The sequence below is a fragment of the Protopterus annectens genome, chromosome 13.part0 (genome assembly GCF_019279795.1).
Source record: "Protopterus annectens isolate FY-2018-M chromosome 13.part0, PAN1.0, whole genome shotgun sequence".
In the NCBI taxonomy this organism is placed as follows: domain Eukaryota; kingdom Metazoa; phylum Chordata; order Ceratodontiformes; family Protopteridae; genus Protopterus; species Protopterus annectens.
The window spans coordinates 398,302,921-398,318,628 of NC_056747.1; the positions used below are offsets into that span (position 1 = coordinate 398,302,921).

The 15,708-nt window shown below is 38.5% G+C and overlaps 1 protein-coding gene across 2 annotated transcripts in view; it reads left to right on the forward strand.

Moving 5' to 3' along the window:
* Window positions 1–15,172, forward strand: part of ATCAY (ATCAY kinesin light chain interacting caytaxin) — a 644,371-nt gene extending 629,199 nt beyond the window's left edge. For both annotated transcript variants that reach the window (XM_044054019.1, XM_044054020.1), the window contains one exon: window positions 11,244–15,172. In XM_044054019.1, coding sequence (XP_043909954.1) covers window positions 11,244–11,253 — 10 coding nt within the window. In that variant the 3' untranslated portion in view covers window positions 11,254–15,172. The remainder of the gene's footprint in view (window positions 1–11,243) is intronic.
* The last annotated feature ends 536 nt before the right edge of the window (window positions 15,173–15,708 follow it).

The window sequence follows — 15,708 nt, forward strand, 5'->3', positions numbered from 1 at the left end:
TAATTTTATGTATATGTATATATATAAAAAATTTTAAACATCTTTATTAAGTTATTGCTTAAGATATAGACTCACATACATTAATAGAATGAAAAACAAATCGTATTAACACGTTATATTCATGCATTATTATAAATTATATATATATATATATATATATATATATATATATATATATGTTTTCTTTTTAACAATTATTCATTCCAACATTATATAAATTGCTCAATGGTTTACTATCAAAATGTGGAAAATTAAAACAATTTTTCACTTTTTGATTGAATTTGTTATCCAAATTTGGTAATACAGAATTACCAAAATGTCAGAACTGGTAATCAGAGTTCCAATGTCAAAATTCCATCTTACCAGTAACATTTTTCCAGGGGGTAAGCCCCCCTTGCATATTATATATTCTAACTCCAAGATCGCAATACAGTGAGGAAAAGGGTAAATTTCCCGATTTCCACTGTAGTGCGATCTGTTAGCAGAACGTCTATCCCATATTAGCAAATGCACACAACCATTCGCTAATGAGAATTCAAACATTTCCGGATCGGCATTAAGGAAACAGGAAAACACGCATTGATCCATCCCAGTTTTGCATAAGTGTCGTTCCACATTTTAATGTTGTGTCTTTTGGCTTTTCCCGGTTAGGGATCGCCACAGCAGAACTTCGGTCTGCTAATGATTGGCAGTAGATTTTTACGTGCCGAGTTGCCAGCCCTGACGCACAACCTTCAACAAAGGTACACCCATTCACGCATGTCTCCATACAGAAGACGCTCTAGCTGAGAATCGAACAGGACAACGTCTTACTGTGAGGTGACAACGCTACCGCAGCACCACCACCGCAGTCCGTTCCACATTTTAATAGTAAACCTTTTTCATTTCCTCTCCTTCCTTAAACCTCACTCTTCCTCCTAATTATTACTTTGCATGTATTGTTCCCACAGATTCCATTTATTTCTATTTGATTTGCATCTTCCCTTTTCTCTAAAGATCCCACCTCTAGTTCCTTTGTTCCCTTTATTCAGTACTTCAGTTGCTTTTGATTTCCATTTTCTAGTAATTGCATTTTTGACAGCCAATAACATTAAACATAGTACCGCCTTACTTTGTATAGGCAAGTCCTTCACTTCCCCAGCATTTCTGACACAATGCTATGAAGGGAATTGTTAAAATAGGACTCATTGCACTCCCAAAAAAGTATGTTCCCAGTTATCCCTCTTATTTTCATCGCACCTCCAGTATTTGCTATCTATCTGAGGAAATATTCTCTGAAGTCTGCTCGGAGTATAGAAATACCTATGCAAACACTTCCAAGAAAAAGTCCAGAGCCTCCTGGACTTTATTGCATACTTATGAGCCATACAGACGTCCTTCCACTGTTCCTTTGTAAATTGCCTTTCCAGCCTGTCATTCAAATCTTTTCTAACCTCTTATAGTTCTCATGCAATATTTTATAACTCTAATAATTATCCATTTTTTAAACAGCAGGTTCAGTTCTAGACTTGGCTAAAAATTCTCCTAGAGCTGGTCTTTGAATTAGCACTCCCCTGTCCTTTTTCTGTTTGCCTATATTCTGATATCAATTCTTGATAGGGAAGGCAGTCTCTAGAGTGCAATCCAAACTTCAGCTTTAACCACATGTATTATGCACAGAATGTTCAAATTATTTAGAGAATTTTTGGTGTTTTTTAGAAATGTACTGTACAGACTGCCTCAAGGCTCTATCCCTGTAGTCTGTCTCCTACAGGCTTTTGTGGTCATTAGCCTAGTAAACACCTATGAACTGATATGCTTTTTCTGACTTGGTGGTTTATGTCATCCATTTGCATGATATTTATGTGTACTTACTCCAGCACTGCTGCACCTTGGAGTCTGGGGTACACTTCAATATGCTGCAGTCTCAGACTTAGTATTGTTATAGTGTTGATATTTCTAGGATCAGGAGTCTGTTTGTAATGCCACATCATCTGCATAAGGCAGCTTTGTTGATCTTTCCCCTCCAACCTGTTAGATAATGTAGTCATTCACCATTATTAACAACAATGGACTCAGAGCTGAACCCTGATACACCACCAAATCCACTGGGAACCCTTATTTGAGTCTGAATACTGTTTGTACTTGTGTCATTTGGGTCCTTGTACATCTTCTTCTTCTTTCTTTTCCTGGTTAGGGGTCACCACAGTGGATCACCTTGTCCGCTCATGACTTGCAGTGGAGTTTTATGGTGTCAAGTTGCCAGCCTGGTGCCCAACCTTCCACAGAAGGAACACACATGCACGCACTCATGCCTAGGGCCAATTTAGAGTGTCCAATCCACCTACAGCATGTCTTCGGGATGTGGGAGGAAACCAGAGCAGTCGGAGGAAACCTACGCGACCACAGGAGGACATGCAGACTCCGCACAGAAGACACCCCAGCCAAGGATCGAACCGGAAAACCTCTTGCTGTGAGGCGGCATGCATACCCTCCACTAATTCAACCTAAATTTCTGGAACTGCAAACCTTCATATGACTGCCAAAATTAGTTTTCTTTGGACTCTGCCATATACTTTCTACAAATCTAGGAATGTTCATTTGTTCTCTTAATTCATCTCTAGCTTTTTCTCCATTATTTATCTCAGGATGGTTGTGCTGCTAATATTTAATCACAGTTATTATACCAAGTTAATTTTTGTATCTCAGCCGAGACCTTAACTAGATCTAGTAAGGCTGAGAGACTGTCATCAGAAAAACAAAATGAAATCCTCTACAGATGACAACTGACAAGGCAAGAGGCATAAATGTGAATGTGGGCAGAGTACGTTACTTGAACAAGTGAACCATGACAAGTGTCTGCCTCTTTATCACCCATAACATTCGATGGTTATTGTCGCTCTCCTGCTTTGGACATAACAGAAGAGTCTTTGTCGGTTCTGTTCAAGTAGCTTTATTTTATACAAATACATCATGATAGAAGTTTACTGACTTTAACTTAAGTAACTTGTATACAAACTAACTACTGCAATCAAACATGCTCTCTCTCTGGCTGCACTCTCACAATGGCACTGGGAATAGCACGTGCCCGGTATTTATATGTGCACGTCCAGTACTTGACATGCTTCTTAAAGACACAGCACTTGTACTCTGATCTACAGTCATAGAGGTAAAAAGCCTGTTGTTTACAATATTGAATATACCATGGCAATGTGTCATTCACATTAAAGCCCTTTTACATTGACAGCAACTATTTTAGTTTGATACATGCTACTTGGCCCATTCCTGTCCGTAATCAAAACTGTGCCCTTAACCCAGCTGATATTGGGAAGCAGAATGCAACCAGATCTTCTAGTAGACTGTCAAGGAAACCTACATTTCTAAAAGGCTATGTTGTACTGTGAAATTATATAATTTCTCATTTTGGTTTGCTGTGCAGATTTCTTGAAGAGTGAATGGCAATGAAGCCAGATGACAATGCTTGCTGTTTTGCATTTATGTTTCACTGTCGGACCATTTTATTTTCCTAAAGCCTTGGCAATTTTCAAGTTTAAAATTGTTTTACTGTTAATGCGCCAGACTAAAAAGAGAACTGCACAAAAAAAGAGTGCACATAAAATCTTTAAGTAAGATTGCAGCAAAACAAGAATTTATGAAATGGTATACTTAAATTATTTTAAGATTGACAGTGAGATAATTTTTATTCCAAAAAGAGGATACATGTAGTATTGCCATAACAAAAGACGAAAGTAATTGGCCAGCATGTTTTATTAAGTTTTGTACCCCAGTAAGCCATTTAGTGAAAACAGGATGCTGGAAACACAAACTGACCAGATGGTGATCTGAACACCTTACAAAGGCAGCTAGGAGCACTGAAAGACGTCATGGAAAACTAGATTTGGTGGCTAACTTGATACTTTTGATGAATCTCCAGCTACATTAAATTTGACTGGCACTGCAGTCTCCTTACAGCTGCCTTATCACAGACATGATAGCTCACTGGTCAGACTCACTTCTGTGTTTTCATTCAGTAGCAACAACTCTTGGCTGATTGAAATAGCCATGCAGATTAGATTGCAGTAGACACCAGTGGAACTGATAGATGAAAATTGATTGACACACGTCTAATGCAGGAGTTCGACTCAGTGCTGGTTGTAGTTTGGAACCAAGAAGTACAAGGTAAAGATGTACACTGTCTCTAAAACCGGTAATGTGTTTTTCAGCAAACCTCCTTCACTATACGCCATTTTAGGATTGATGGTCTAGGAAACTGACCTGCATCCTTCCTGTGTTTTTTTTTCACCAGACTGTCACTATGAAATGCCTATAAAACCCTGCATTTAATATCTATGTATAAGAGGTTAAATTTCAGTCTCCTTTTAATAGCTGTAAGTAAAAGTTTGTGTAAATTATTTTTAGACAGTCGTGTGTAGTACACACAATATTGCCATTCCACCCTTTACAAACATGATCGATATCCAGTTTATATTGTTTTGCCAGACTGACAGTATGAAATGCTTATAAAACTTTGCATTCAGCTCCTTTATACAAAAGGTCAACTCTCATTCCCTTTTGAGAGGGATGGACATAAATGCAGCTTAATTAAGATGTCGGCTTGGCTATATTGTCAAGGCCAGTACCAGAAATAAAACTTTTTTTTTTTTTTACTTTGAATGTAACACACTTGTCACAAATAGGTCAGCACTGCCTTACCCAATGTAAAAAGAAGGCATTACCTTTACAGACACTGACTATAAGACAACCTGGCACCCTGACACGTGCTAATGACTGTACAAGTCTCTTGGTGGTTCCTATCAGTACAGGTTTTCTCCTCTGAAACAGTTTAATATTTTCTAGTAATATTTTTGGGAATGTGAATATTTGGTTATAAACTATGTTTATACTATGATTTTAGTTGCAGGGATAATAAAGTACTTGCATCTTGAATGTCTGAGTACTAATTCCCTATTTTCAGTATTTTACCTTTAGAAGCAAATGCTTTGTTGTTTTAGTTTCGATGATGTAGCTATTTGATATATTTATAATTGTATATTTGCTCCATAAGAAAAAGGAAAGAGTGAGTGGTTGCTTTGAACAGAATTTCATATAATTTGCAGCAGAATGGTTGTGAAATAATTATGATAAAAAATGATTCTGAAAGCCAATGCATGAGTTCTGCCATTTTATTCATGTCATATCACAAAACAATGCTTCATCTTCTTTCACAGACAGATGGTTCTACTACAGTATACACTTCCTTTGACTGGGAAGACGTCATATAAACTGTCTACAAAGAAAAGGTCATGATTATTTTCAGACATACACACACACACATTCATATCACTCTCTCATGACAGATTGATAACATAACTCTGATTAAGGTGACAACAGTGGCCAGTCACTTTCATATAACAGTGGCTCATCTACCTTTTGAATGGATACAGCTCAAGCGTCTGACTATATTCAAGTAAAATAAATTGTGCACTGAACAGGGCTTGTAAAAACACACACACACACACACACACACACACACGTATATGCGCACACGTATACACACACATGCGCACACGTATACACGCGCACACACACACATTCATATCACCCTCTCGTGACAGATTGATAACATAACTTGGATTAAGGTGACAACAGTGGCCAGTCACTTTCATATGAGAGTGGCTCATCTACCTTTTGAATGGATACAGCTCCAACATCTGAATGTATTCAAGTAAAATAAATTGTGCACTGAACAGGGCTTGTATCAAACAGAGAGGTTATCCATTTGGTTTAATACATGAATTGATGAGTGAAGTCCAACATAAAAGAGTCATAGGTATATACGACCCAATTCTGTGTGGATTAGCACAAGACAATTCCTGGGTTAGAGTAGAGAAACAATCCTTCAGTCCATATAGTTTTATTTCTACCTTTAATATCGATTCACTTGAAGTATCAAGTATCATTAAAAAGAACTGGGACATATTTATGAAGGATGGCCATTTCAGGGGTTTATTTCCTCTACTGCCTAAAGTTGTTTTTAGGAGAGGAAATAATTTGAAATCTATTTTAGAAACTAAATTTAGGACATCTAGTAACAGAGACGGGATGTTCAAGTGTGGGATGTGCCGTATATGTAAATATATAGACACAAGCACTTATTGTACTATAGGGAATAGGAAATTTAAAATACCAGGAAGATTTGATTGTACAAGTAAACAAGTTGTCTACCTGGCTAAGTGTACACTTTGCCCAGCTTTCTATATAGGTAAGACGGATAGAAAGCTGGGCAAAAGAATTTATGAACACATTTACTGTATAAATAACAGTAAATTGGAAAACGCATTGGCTAGGCATGTGAATGAGCATCCAGGGCATACATTTAAATTTGGAGTCATCCACCAGCTAAGGAGTGATGGGAGGGGAGGACCTGAATCATTAAAATTAGAAAATAGTGAATTACTTTGGCAACTAAGGTTAAATGCTTGCCAATATCCAGGTTTGAACGAAACATGTTCAATTATGTGTATCCTGCGTTTACAGAATTTAATGAGATAAAGTAGGTTACCAAAGAATCAATGAGATGTGTCTTTATGGGTATTAGGTAGATAGTATATTTGCAATATTTCATTTTATTATATTTCATTTTATTAGATTTCATTTTATTAGATTTCATAACATTTGATTTTATTTCATTAAAAGTGAGTCATATGTGGGAGTTTTAGAATCCACATGGATTATAGTATATTCAAGTGTTTTATATAGTTGTGAGTTTGGTAATATTTTTGGACAATTTTTTGATAATATTTTTGGACAACATTTTGTAACAACATTGTTTAAAAATATTAATTAGTATTTACATTTTAATATTTAATATTTAACAGTTTTTTATAATATACTTTTTATAATATACCTTTTTATAATACATTTTCTCCGCAAAAGAAAGGAAAGAAAAGATTTTTTCTTAATATATACACACATATATTTTTAACAAGAGAAGTTTGTAATATAAACTATGCACTGATTGATAATATATTTTTAAATGTTAATGGATTTGATGCATTTAAACATGTGACTTGGATTTATTGTATTTAAATGGGTTGAATTACAATGTATGATTGTTCTGATGAAGTTGAGGTGTTTCCTTGACGAAAAGTGGATTTTACAATTAAACGCTTAAATAGTACGTGATTTGAGGAGCTGGTTGAGTATCTGGTCAAACATTGTGAGTCTGGGCTCCGTGTTTCGTGGATTTTGGCTTGTATCAAACACACATACACGCACACTCACACACACACACACACACACAGACACGCGCGCATGCACGGATTCACTGTACAATCTCAAAATACTGAAATGTCAGTATTTCGAGACTGAATAGGCGAAAACCCATATACACGAAAACCCAAAATCATGAATACCACAATCATACACACACACACACACACACACACACACACAAACCAGAACATAATCACACACACATACACCTACCTAACTAAACAAACATAACACACATAAACACACCTGACCTACCTATAAGCAGGGGGGCAAGCCCCCCTGCACCCCCCACGTGGGTGTCTGCGCCGCCCACACTCCCCCTACTTATATATTCTAACTCCGAGGTGGCACTAAACACATAAACAAACAAAACACACCACCGCACACACTCACACACACTAAAATCCCCACCCAATATCCTCAAACACACAACACTTACCTGAAACCCCAGATAAATCCACAAACCGCACCACACGTCAGGAACGTGACACCACAATAGCGGCGGATTCGGCATAGTGTAGTTTCGCTTAACTGCACTTTCCACTATTCTGTCTTGACGTACTGAATTTCGACATTTCAGTATGTCGAGATTGTCTAGTGTATCCGCGCACACACATTCATATCACCCTCTCGTGACAGACTAATAACATAACTGTGATTAAGGTGACAACAGTGGCCAGTCACTTTCATATGACAGTGGCTCATCTACCTTTTGAATGGATACAGCTCCAGTGTCTGATTGTATTCAAGTAAAATACATTGTGCACCGAACAGGGCTTGTATCACTCACACTCACACACACACACACACACACACACACACACACACTAGTGATTCCCTTGAAGGAAAGTTTTGCTCTTCAAATTAGAGTGCATCAGTTTTGCATAACATTTTATTTGGGAAATAGACAGATGGGGTTTGTGGGGGGGTAATCCTGCCACTAAAATAGCACCAGAGAGGCCAGTGGCAGGAGCATCAGTGCCAAAAACATTGACATCAAGTAGGCAGCATTGGAAAAACTGATATCTGAGAGGATAAACAAAGGGTTAGTGCCCCAAAAGTAGGTGACAGAGCAAGAACAAGAACATCGATTTATGTCTGTGTGCATTCCATACTTCTGTACTTCTCTCACACACACACACACACACACACACACACACACACACACACACACACACACACAAACACACACACACACACACACACACACACACACACACACACACACACACACACATCATTTTATGTCTGTGTGCATTCCATACTTCTGTACTTGTCTCTCTCTCTCACACACACACACACACACACACACACATACACACACACACACATTCATATCACCTTCTCGTGACAGACTGGTAACATAAGTGTGATTAAGGTGACATCAGTGGCCAGTCACTTTCATATGAGAGTGGCATGTCTACCTTTTGAGTGGATACAGCTCCAGCGGCTGACTGTATTCAAGTAAAATAAATTGTGCACTGAACAAGGCTTGTATCAAACACACACACACACACACACACACACACACACACACACACACACACACATTCATATCACCTTCTCGTGACAGACTGGTAACATAAGTGTGATTAAGGTGACATCAGTGGCCAGTCACTTTCATATGAGAGTGGCATGTCTACCTTTTGAGTGGATACAGCTCCAGTGTCTGACTGTATTCAAGTAAAATAAATTGTGCACTGAACAAGGCTTGTATCAAACACACATACACACACACACACACACACACACACACACACACACACACACACTAATGATTCCCTTGAAGGAATGTTTTGCTCTTCACATTAAAGTGCATCAGTTTTGCCTAACATCTTATTTGGGAAATAGACACTATGGGGTTTGTGGGGGGGTAATCCTGCCACTACAATAGCACCAGAGAGGCCAATGGCAGGAGCATCAGTGCCAAAAACATTGACATCAAGTAAGCAGCATTGGGAAACTGATATCTGAGAGGATAAACAAAGGGTTAGTGCCCCAAAAGTAGGTGACAGAGCAAGAACAAGAACATCGATTTATGTCTGTGTGCATTCCATAGTTCTGTACTTCTCTCACACACACACACTCACTCACTCACTCACACACACACACAAACACACACACACATATAAATAATTTTATGTCTTCATGCCTTCTATACTTCTGTACTTGTCTCTCCCTCACACACACACACACACACACACACACACACACACACACACACACACATCATTTTATGTCTGTGTGCATTCCATACTTCTGTACTTGTCTCTCTCTCTCTCTCACACACACACACACACACACACACACACACACACACACATTCATATCACCTTCTCGTGACAGACTGGTAACACAAGTGTGATTAAGGTGACATCAGTGGCCAGTCACTTTCATATGAGAGTGGCATGTCTACCTTTTGAGTGGATACAGCTCCAGCGGCTGACTGTATTCAAGTAAAATAAATTGTGCACTGAACAAGGCTTGTATCAAACACACATACACACACACACACGCAGAACACACACACACACACACACACACACACACACACACACACACTAATGATTCCCTTGAAGGAACGTTTTGCTCTTCACATTAAAGTGCATCAGTTTTGCCTAACATCTTATTTGGGAAATAGACACTATGGGGTTTGTGGGGGGGTAATCCTGCCACTACAATAGCACCAGAGAGGCCAATGGCAGGAGCATCAGTGCCAAAAACATTGACATCGAATAGACAGCATTGGGAAACTGATATCTGAGAGGATAAACAAAGGGTCAGTGCCCCAAAAGTAGGTGACAGAGCAAGAACCAGAACTATTGGTGACTATTCTAGGGGCACTGAAGAGAAATAACAATCAACATATAGCACCCAACATCCTGAAACCAGGGAGGCAGAGGGGTTGTCCTTAAGGGAGCTCTGGTATCAAATTTTTGATAGTCATAATAAGCAGAAATGCTGAAGAATGCTTTGCTGAAATAGCTAACAGGATAGAGTCAAGGAATCGTGGAGGTCTTGTAGCACAGGAAAAGCAGTAGTACACAATTCAACAGCTATAACCTACAATATTTGTCAGATTTGGTAGCAAGACTAACAGCATTCCTGACTAATGATTTGGGAAAGGACTACCGTGGAGATTCAGGGCACTTCACAATGGTGGACTATATGGCTGAAGAATTACATAGAGCTGTACAGCTTGTGAGAGCCCTCATATTCTCATAACACAAACTACAGTTTTCTAAAGACAGATGATTTCTGCTTTGAAGAACGACAATTGTAGATTTAAGTAAAGGAGCCACTGAAGCAGAGGTGGTGGGGGGATGACCTGATACTCTTTCAAGAGGGGATCAGGCATATTGTGTTTGTGTGTAGTGTGTCTATCTATCTATCTATCTATCTATCTATCTATCTATCTATCTATCTATCTATCTATGTCAGACCTATTCAAATTTTTTCTGAACAGTTTTATTCTGGATATGTTTACAAAAGTACTGCTTCAAACTTAGACTGCATCTAATTGACAGACACATGCTGGAAATGGGCAAATTTGACATTAACTAAATGGGTCATGGATACTTTAAGATACAGGCTATAACTGGAGTTGTCATTACAGAACCTGCTTATTGCTGTAGAAGGTATGAATGTATTAGATAACATCTATCTGTCTTTATCTGTCCCTTACTGTTATTAAGTTAGAGAATTACTTGGCTGGTAGCCTGCTGATACAAGCAGTGCCCATGGCATAGTTCTCACGTGCAATATGGATTTGGCGACAAATAATGTACTAATTTCAGAATAACTTTTTGAATATGAAACACATTGTTACACAACCTTGTATAGACTTGTGCAATTTGACTATCACCATCACTTGTGAGTAGTGCAAAATGTAATGCTTGTATAAGTTTTCACCCCGTGTTTGTTAATGAGATTAGCTGTCAGTTAATGAACACAACCCATTAGTAATGTTCCCTTCCATTTCTTTATAGGACTTCCTGAAGGTGGAACACAGCGGAGGCCTGAACACCACTACAGATACAGAACTCTCTCACTAACAACCCCCAGCAGTGTAACAACATCCTTCCACAGCTCTTCTCGTTAGCTCTGCGACTGCACCATTTCAAAACGCGTAACGTGAGAAGTCTTGTCATGCTTCTAAAATCCACCGTGTCTCCACTGTTGACATTTGCCCCTGACTTTATGTCACATATGTAAATAGAATAAAGCCACAGCTGTAAAGTGAAATGACATCTAAGTCAAGGGGGTTTTGGAGACCCTTGGGTTGAAAGTTGCTTGTGATCTTTGACCATCAGTATTTCTGTAACCAGTATGATTGGCTTGGATTCTGAATGGAGATTGGTTGCCTTGTTTGGCCTGCTATGTTAATAAAAACAGGCCATGTGGGAAGATTTACAAAGCTGTTGCTTATTATGAATTTCTGTAAGTTCTACAACTGAAACAATGGAGATATTGTTGTACATCTGCTAATCAAACATGAGTTTAAGTATACTGTTAACAGAATTATACACAGCTGACACAGTTATATCCATTTCTTTCACCATTGGAGGGATATAACTGAAGTGGAAGATCACCTGTATATGAGCACTGATGGTTTACCTTTACTCCTACCATCTCAAATTCAGTAGTCATCACAACCTAGAAGAATATCAGCAGTTTTGGCAAAAAAGGATGTGTAATTAAAACGTCTTATTTGTTGATCCAGTACTTAGACATCAGGTATTTTCGTAATGCGGTTTGGAATTTCCTTTGTTTAACTACTGTCCATTTGGAACGTTACTGCAAATTAGTGGAAGACTACACAGATTCTGGGTCTAATTAGCAAGAAGTACAAAAAAGAGAAAAACAGCTTGCATTCACTGCCATTTTAACAGCTTCGAATATGTTTTAATGAGTGCAAAGAAAGACTGCAGCAGAAAAATAGCATAAACACAATCCCAGTACTTGGTGATATCACTGACAATTAAAACATGTCTGCTTCCGTTAATAACACCAGCTTTATAGAGGTACCTTATTATACGAGGGAGACTTTAAACTTAGTTGAGTAAGAGCTGCTGAGGATTATTGCAGTATGGCCACATTTTACCCCTAAGTCAGTCGCCCAGCTAGACAGGGGCCCAGAGAAGTAAATATTGTAGGAAGAAATTTCCAGGGAATTGTTATGGCTAGGCTTGTATAGGCCTTAGGGCCGATAGCCTAGTACCAATCTATGAACCTATAAGTTGAACATCTGCATGCTATAGTTTTAAGTCAGCAGTCATACACACAGTGTTTACTTTTCTGTGAGATTTATTGGAAAACTAAAGAGCTACATTTTCACAAACTGATGAGTGCGTAAGTTCTTAACCAATCAGTCAAACTATACTATCTCTCCATAAATATTAACGGGGCTTTTTACGTGTTTTGGTGATTTAATTATTTATTTTGCTTTGGTGTTTGATTTTAATGATTAAAAGTGAGAAATACACAGACACAGTACAATATTTTTATTTTCTAATTTGCATAAACAAAGCTGGCTTTTGGTCTATTAGAGAACTTGAAGAGTGGGCTAGATTTCATTAGTGGGGGGTTACTTGTCTTTATGCAGCGCTTTTCTTTTTAGTAGAGTAAGCAAACTCCTTCCTGCATCTTACTTTCTAACACACAGATAGAGATTTGCTGAAAGAAAAAATTGGAAAAGAGAGTGAGTAGATCCAAAAACTTGAGTTTAAGCAATGGCCTACATGCTTATCTCTAAGGTAACCTAAATTCCCCTTAGAAGTACAGCAGACACTGAGAAAGGGTTACATGATCAGAGGAATATATCATTATTCAGATATTCTCTGAATAAATGAACTCTGCATTATTTTGTAGAATTTGATATACTTCTGTTTCATTACAAAATTTGCTAAGAGTTTAGGACTATGACAAGTATGTAGCACAGAATGGCCTGCATGAATTTTTGCTAGGTATCCTAACAGGCCCACCTGACTCAACTTAGCAGTGCAGTTTCTAATCACAAGTTGCATTTTGCCTTTATCTGATGTAGTGTTGTTATGCAGCTGTTGGCATGTCTGGCATTTTAGATTCACAGTAGAGAGACATATTCATCTATCCATTAATTCCCAATACCCAATTTATCTAGTTTAGAATTGTGAGTGTAGAGACTCTCCCAGCATACAGTGATGCAAGGTGGTAGCTATCTCTGGAAGGAACACTAAGCCAGTATAAGACACACACAAGTATACTCATGCAAACACACACACACAACAGCATACTTGAACACACACACACACACACACACACACACACACACACACATACACACACACACACAGACATACATGTAACACATGTATACCATTCCCTACGCACATATTGATGCGTGTGCACACAAACTTGTGCACACAGTCTCCATACATACACACCTGCATAGGCCCATGCTGTCTGCCAACATATCTTAGGAATATGACAGGAGGACACTTAGCCCAGAGTACACCTGTGTGAGGAGCACAAAGCACATTTTACTTTATAAAGTACTACAAAATGAGCACAATCACAGTCATAGCTGCAGAGGGCTGAAATGCATAAGTTTTACCTCATCCTGTATTCCTAATCTGAGCTTTGAATGATCTTGTATTACTGGAACATGACAGATAGATGGTACTGAATAGTGAGAATTAAAAAAAAGTAAGAGAGAAGTTGCTTGGCAATTTGCCAGGATCCACTGAAGATGCCAAACCTTCCTGTGTTTTGGCTATCAGTATATAGATGCAGATACAGGCTAGGGGTTCATGATAAAATTCTGAGGTCCACAGCTTTGATACTCAGAAAAGCACAACTAAAAGTGTGGGTCTGGGAAATCAATGTCAAGTATGAGGTTATAGCCCCTCCCCCAAGTATTGCCCTTACTCTGAAGTACCCAGATCTCAGAGTTAATTCATATAAGTAACAAAACTTTGGGGACAACCCCCCCCCCCCTCTGCAAAGTGTGCAGAGGAGCAAAATCCCAATGCAAAAACCTCTTAATAAATTGGAATTGCTGTGACTTAAGATGTGCCATTTGTCCTTGGCAATCCTCCTTTATTTGTGGTCTTGCAGTTATGGGTCTCATATTTGCAGCAGACAACAGAGATCTAGAGTAAGAGAGAGGAGGATGAGGGGTGGGCAGAAGGTGAACCAGATGTGCAACAGCTCCACACACCATCCATATGTATGCTGTTTTTTAGGCTATGTCAAACTGAAAGAAAGATGGAGAAAAAAAATAAGCAATCTTCCCTGAACTTTCATCTTAATAGTTCAAATCACCCATGCACTTTGTCCAAAACAGATAAATAGTGGGGGAGAAAGAAATGATTATAATCCTAATTTACTTGAAGGAGGACCATCCAAAGAATAAGCCAGTCTTTCATGGGAGCAAACCTATGAATGTGCCAGTAGCATGGAAAGTGTCCTTGGTATGGGAAAACATGGCTGAAAAATTGTGTTCTATTATAGGATGAGCATAACAAATTACAAGAAGCAAATACTCCAAGTTCACAAATGCTCCATGTTTATGAAGGAATGCTGCCTATGAATATAGATGTTTAAATGCCTTCCATCTGGGACTATGTGTTTGACTGTATTGATGAATCTGTTGATCTGAAATACTGTTTATGACCAGTCAGAGGAGCAAGATCATAATACTCATTTCAGAGTAATTTTCTTGATTGACACTAAATGCGGAAGATGCTAAACAAGTCTTATTCATTGTTGTATTTTAGTTTTATTATGATAAGTTTTCTGTATTTTTTACCACTGTATAACATCCCCACCCCCAGGTGTGGTAATTGAACAGGAGGTGAGGCTCCATGTACTTGCCTCAGTCAATACATTCTGAATAATTAAATAAATAAATGCATTATATGGTGATGACTAGTAACCTTGTGGAACTTGATTTATGAAATGCTCTAATGCCATTTCTTTGCTACCACTGTACACCTGGGTTTCTCTTAGGTCATCAGACACTTACTGCTGGCTAACATATCCTGATTATAATACTTGGCTTCCCATATCACAGTTCTGAATAACTTCAGGATCTCTCTCCTTGTTAAGAGGTGTCTCGATCTATGTTAGCCATTTTAGCTCACATACTGACCAGAAATGCTGTGGACAACAAGCTATAGTATCGGATTTGTCTGGCTTCTTATACCAGCTTTAAATTTCTGTAAGTAAATTGTTTTTTGTTCTTTAGTTGAGGCAGTTTGTTTGTTTGTGCCTTTCGGCTTTTCCCGGTTAGGGGTCGCCACAGCGGAACTCCAGTCCGCTAATGATTGGCAGTAGATTTTTACGTGCTGGCTTCCCAGGCCTAACGCACAACCTTAAACGAAGGAGCGCCCATTCATGCATGTCGCCAGTTAAAAATAAGCCCACAACATTTATAATCAGCCTTGGTGGGAGCTTGGTTGCATTGTTAAC